General features: G+C 52.5%; 1 protein-coding gene across 1 annotated transcript; it reads right to left on the bottom strand.

Annotated features, from left to right (window-relative positions):
• Positions 1 to 2,821: 2,821 nt before the first annotated feature.
• Positions 2,822 to 4,653, bottom strand: NME3 (NME/NM23 nucleoside diphosphate kinase 3; the record flags this gene model as incomplete). The annotated part of the gene is made up of 4 exons (XM_031555811.1): positions 2,822 to 3,215; positions 4,057 to 4,169; positions 4,296 to 4,397; positions 4,492 to 4,653. Coding segments are annotated over 4 exons (495 nt in total), but the record flags the coding sequence as incomplete, so codon positions are not given.
• Between the last annotated feature and the right edge of the window lie 6 nt (positions 4,654 to 4,659).

Genomic DNA, 4,659 nt, shown 5'->3' with positions numbered 1-4,659 from the left:
ACGTCACACAACAGGGGCGCTGCCCTCACGCTGTAGCCGAGTGGCGTCACAAAGCCGCGCGCCGCCGCGGCCAATCAGCGTGTCGTCTGTCGTCACGCCCAAGAGGAACGACGGGTAGGAAGTGAGCGCGGGTGTCACGTGATGAGGGCGGACCAATCGCTGTTGGACCGGCCCCGTCCCGGCAGCCCCTGCGCTGAGGGGAGATAAGATGGCGGCGGCGCTTTGCTGGGGGGTCGGGCAGTGCCGTGAGGCCGGTGTGTTACCTGTCCGTCTGCGGCCTCGACCACCGAGCTTTGCTGTGCTTTTTACCTCCGAGAGACGTACGAGATCAAGGGGCAGCAGCTGCCGGGATACCAGGCTGCAGCCCGCCTCCCTGCTGCCATTCACGGAAACGATGCTGCGTGCTGCAAAAGGTTTGTAAGCGCTGCGGAGTTCCGTGTGCTGTCTTCAGACAGCGCTCTGGGTCAGTCCGCTGCTGTGTGAGGGCTTTCTGTGCTCCGTCACTGAGCCGTGCTGGGTCCGTAGGTAATAAATGTGATAATGTCAGCTGCTGGTGCCTTCTGTTGCTGTAAGTACTCTGGAGATTGTCTGTATGACAGCGGGGCTGTTGGAAAGGCAGTTAGCTCGAGTCTCAACCTTCTAATAACCTATTAATATGCAGTCATAGAATGGCCTGGGTTGCAAAGGAGCACAATGCTCATCCACTTCCAACCCTCTGCTATGTGCAGGTCGCCAACCAGCAGACCAGGCTGCCCAGAGTCACATCCAGCCTGGCCTTGAATGCCTGCAGGGATGGGGCATCCACAGCCTCCTCCTTGGGCAATCTGTTCCAGTGCCTCACCACCCTCTGGGGGAAAAACTTCCTAATATCTAACCTAAACCTTCCCTATGTCAGTTTAAAACTATTCCCCCTTGTCCTGTCACTATCTGCCCTTGTAAACAGCTGTTCCCCTCTCTGTTTAAATGCTCCCTTCAAGTACTGGAAGGCTGCAGTGAGGTTTCCTCAGAGCTTTCTCTTCTCCAAGCTAAACAAGCCCAGTTCCCTCACTGTTTCCTCATATCCTGAATGGAGGGGACCCTACAAGGATCACTGAGTTCAACCCCTGGCTCAGCATAGGACCGACAACCAAACCCTACATCTGAGAGTGGTGTCCAAATGCTCTGTGAGCTCCAGCAGCTCAGGGCTGTGCCCACCACCCTCTGGTGCAGAACTTTTTCCTAATCCTCCCCAGCACAGCTGTATGCCACTTCTTCAAGTCCTTCTTGAGAAGTCCAACCAGGATAGTTTGGTCCTATAGCCACACGCTCCTGAGGACAGTATGATCCATTGCTTCCTCCAGAACCAGAAATAAGATGTAGAAAGAGGGACTCCTTCAGCCACTGCCCAACCACAGCCATCATCACAGGGTCTGCATCAAAGCAGGTATGAGAACAACTGTTGTTCCAGGTCCCAGGTGTTCAAACAAGCTCAGGTTTATTTTGTCAAATAACTTAAGAAATGCATGTGACAATAGATGGGGCAACAGAATAGGAAAGTAGTGAAAATTGGGAATAAGACTACAGACTGCCTTTGCTGGTTACCAGTTGTTGGTCATTAATCTGAATGCACAGAATACAGTGCATCTGAATACAAGTTCCCTTATAATTGCCTTCCTAAAGTATTTTAATATCTTGACAAACTGTGGCTCCTTCCCCATTAGTTGCCCTGCCTGTGCATCTCTGGGGCAATTAAAAAAAAGCTACCACTAGCAGCACGGTTTCATCAGAAAAACAGGCACTAGCTCACATTCCTGTGAGTACTCACCTAGAGCCACCCACCCGCTCCCCCAGCAACAACCAGAAGAGATTGAACTCTCCAGAGTTTATTATAAATAAAAACACATGAATGATTTATGGGAACAAATGATCTCTTAAGATGATTAGAGCTGTAACCAACCATTTGGAGAAGGCCCTGAAGGCATGAGGTGCTCCGGCTATCAGAAACGCTGTATGTTGCCATTGGATTGTAGAGGAAAGCCACAGTTACTCACAGAAGTCCCTGAATCCATTCTCCCCATTATTCCTGGTATACCTCTGCTCAGTCCCACCACCCCAGGCCAGCCTGCAGGTAGAAGTGGGAGCTGGGTAACTGCACTCATTCTGCATAGGATACAAATCTTTCTAGCTCAAGAGGGAGATGATCTTGCAGAACACGAGCAAAGTATCTCAGCCTACATGCAACAAAACCCTTGTTCCCTCAGGTTTCACCAGACCCCTGCTCCACAGCAGAATGCAGTGCCACAGTCACTGCCTTTATATTTTGGCAGGCTGTGCAGAGGGCTCAGAAACAGCTTAGTGAAATGGACGATGGTGTGAAAACAAAGAGGGACAGCAGGCAAAAATGGGATGCAGGAACACATTCAAACAAGTGGCTCTGAGCCTCTCCAGCGACAGGCCTTGCTGTCACAGAAAGTCAGGAAGCCTCCAGAAGTGAAAACTCACAGCAGGAGCCCGACTAATGAGCCTCCTCCTCCAGAGGCTACTTCTGCCCTGCACACAAGGGACACATTAAAGTGATGAGTGTCACCAGGCTGGGTCAGCCTTGGTCACCAGCCTCTGCCCTTTCCACTTTATACCACAGCAGCTCACTTCTTTAAAAGCCTCTGGTGAGGGACTGCACCAAAATGCAAGTGGATGACAGTGCATGTACCCTGCAGTGAGCACTGCACCTCCCCAGGGCTAGGAGCACATGTCCCTCTGTGCCTGGTAGGCCTGCCAGCACAGTGACAGGCACAGAGCCCAGCTTTCACTCTCCTTTATAAATCACATTGAGCCACTTAAGGACTTTGGGATGCTGCAGCAAACTGAGCAGCAACTTTTAACTACTTACTACAGGAGATGGAGGGTAAAAAAAAAAAGCTACTATTGCAGGGAGCTGAACTGCTGAGTTACAAACATAAAGACCAGCTCCCAGGACCCCTCCACAGACACACGAAAGAGAAACTCCCAGCATGTGATACCACAGCAGAATCCACAGCCAGCCTGAGGGGCCAAAATGGAACTAATGAAAATGCCCCGTGCCCGAGTTAGGAAGATGTACTTCCCTCAGGCTGTCTCATCACTCATAGATCCATCGTTCAGCTGCATCCTCCCAGCACATCAGCTCCTCTGGGTGGAACCAGAGGGAGATCTCCTTCTGGGCACTTTCAACTGAGTCACTGCCATGAATCACATTCCTGTGGGGAACAAGAAAGAGATCAGGTTCGCAGTAAGAAGAGAAAGGCTGAGGAGGGAAGCTGCAGCTGGGAAAGTTTAACTGCAAATGATTTAATTAAGCCTGCCAAGCCAGTCACATTGTACAATATTCTTTCCCATCACACAGCCCTCCTCCTTCTTGCTCAGGAGAACATGGCTTAGTGAACATGGCTTAGGAGCTGTCAATTTCCAGCAGCCCTCCCTCCTGTAGGAGAAATTATTTATGTGCTACAAAGGAGCTGCAAGTGGCTGTTTATCTGAGGAGTTTTTTTGTGTGTTTTAAGGGTTTGTTATTGATTTGCCTCCAGGTCTCTCACTTCGTTCTGTGAAGCTAGGTCCTATAAAGCAGGCTTGGTGTCAGACGCTAAGGAACAAAAACCTAAGCCAGGAAGGTTAGTAAGAGCAACTACCACAAGGTTCAGCTGCAGCCACCAGAGGTCACCACTGGACAATACGCAGTGGTGAGAAGCCCTTACGCTTGCAGAACTGCAGCTTGGCTTTTGTTTCAGACTCGGATGCTTGGCAGAGCTGGGTAGCCTCAAGGAGAGAGCTCAGAGGGCTCCTCCGTTCCTCTTCACAGCCTGACAGTCCTGATTCCCTGTCAAGCAAACCCCTCAGCTGCATGGAGAAGAGGCCTCAGGAAGCATGAGAGACCTAAACCCAGGCTGCTCCCTTCTGGCAAAACCAACCCAGGTCACTGTGTCTAATGTCAGTACCTGAGTATCTGAACTTTGCTCTGCTGATGCAGGCTCGCATGGCTTGGGCAGGAATGCAAGGACAGGAATGCACAGCAACACTCAGGGCACAAGAAGCCAGACTCACTTGCCAACTTCAATGCAGAAGTCTCCTCGGATGGTGCCAGGCTTGGACTCAGCCGGGTTGGTCTCTCCAATCATCGTGCGTGCCATCCTGACCACATCCAGACCCTGCCACACCTACACAACAGCAAACAGAATCAGCTCCAACAGCTCATCCTGAAATCAGACCGCATCCTTTATAGCAGCACAGCTCCCAGAGGCCCTCAGATGGAGCTCTCCTCACCCATTCCCCCCAGCACTCACCATGGCCACCACTGGCCCCGAGCTCATGTACTTCACCAGGCGGCCGTAGAAGGGCCGGTCCCGCAGGTCGATGTAGTGCTCCTTCAGCAGCTCCTCCGAAGCCTGCACACAACACACGGCCCTGCAGCCTCCCGACAAGGCCTGGAACCCCTCCCGCACCCCGGGGCACACCGAGGGCTCCGCCCGACCCCCGCACCTGCAGCAGCTTCAGCCCCACCAGCTTGAAGCCCTTCCTCTCGAAGCGCCGCACGATCTCACCCACCAGGTGCCGCTGGACGCCGTCCGGTTTGATGGCTATGAAGGTGCGCTCGGAGACACCGGAGCGAGCTGTGAGGGCACGGGTGTCAGGTGGAGGGGAAGGGGG

This window comes from Meleagris gallopavo, chromosome 16 (genome assembly GCF_000146605.3).
Source record: "Meleagris gallopavo isolate NT-WF06-2002-E0010 breed Aviagen turkey brand Nicholas breeding stock chromosome 16, Turkey_5.1, whole genome shotgun sequence".
In the NCBI taxonomy this organism is placed as follows: domain Eukaryota; kingdom Metazoa; phylum Chordata; class Aves; order Galliformes; family Phasianidae; genus Meleagris; species Meleagris gallopavo.
This window is presented reverse-complemented; position numbering and strand designations above follow the sequence as displayed.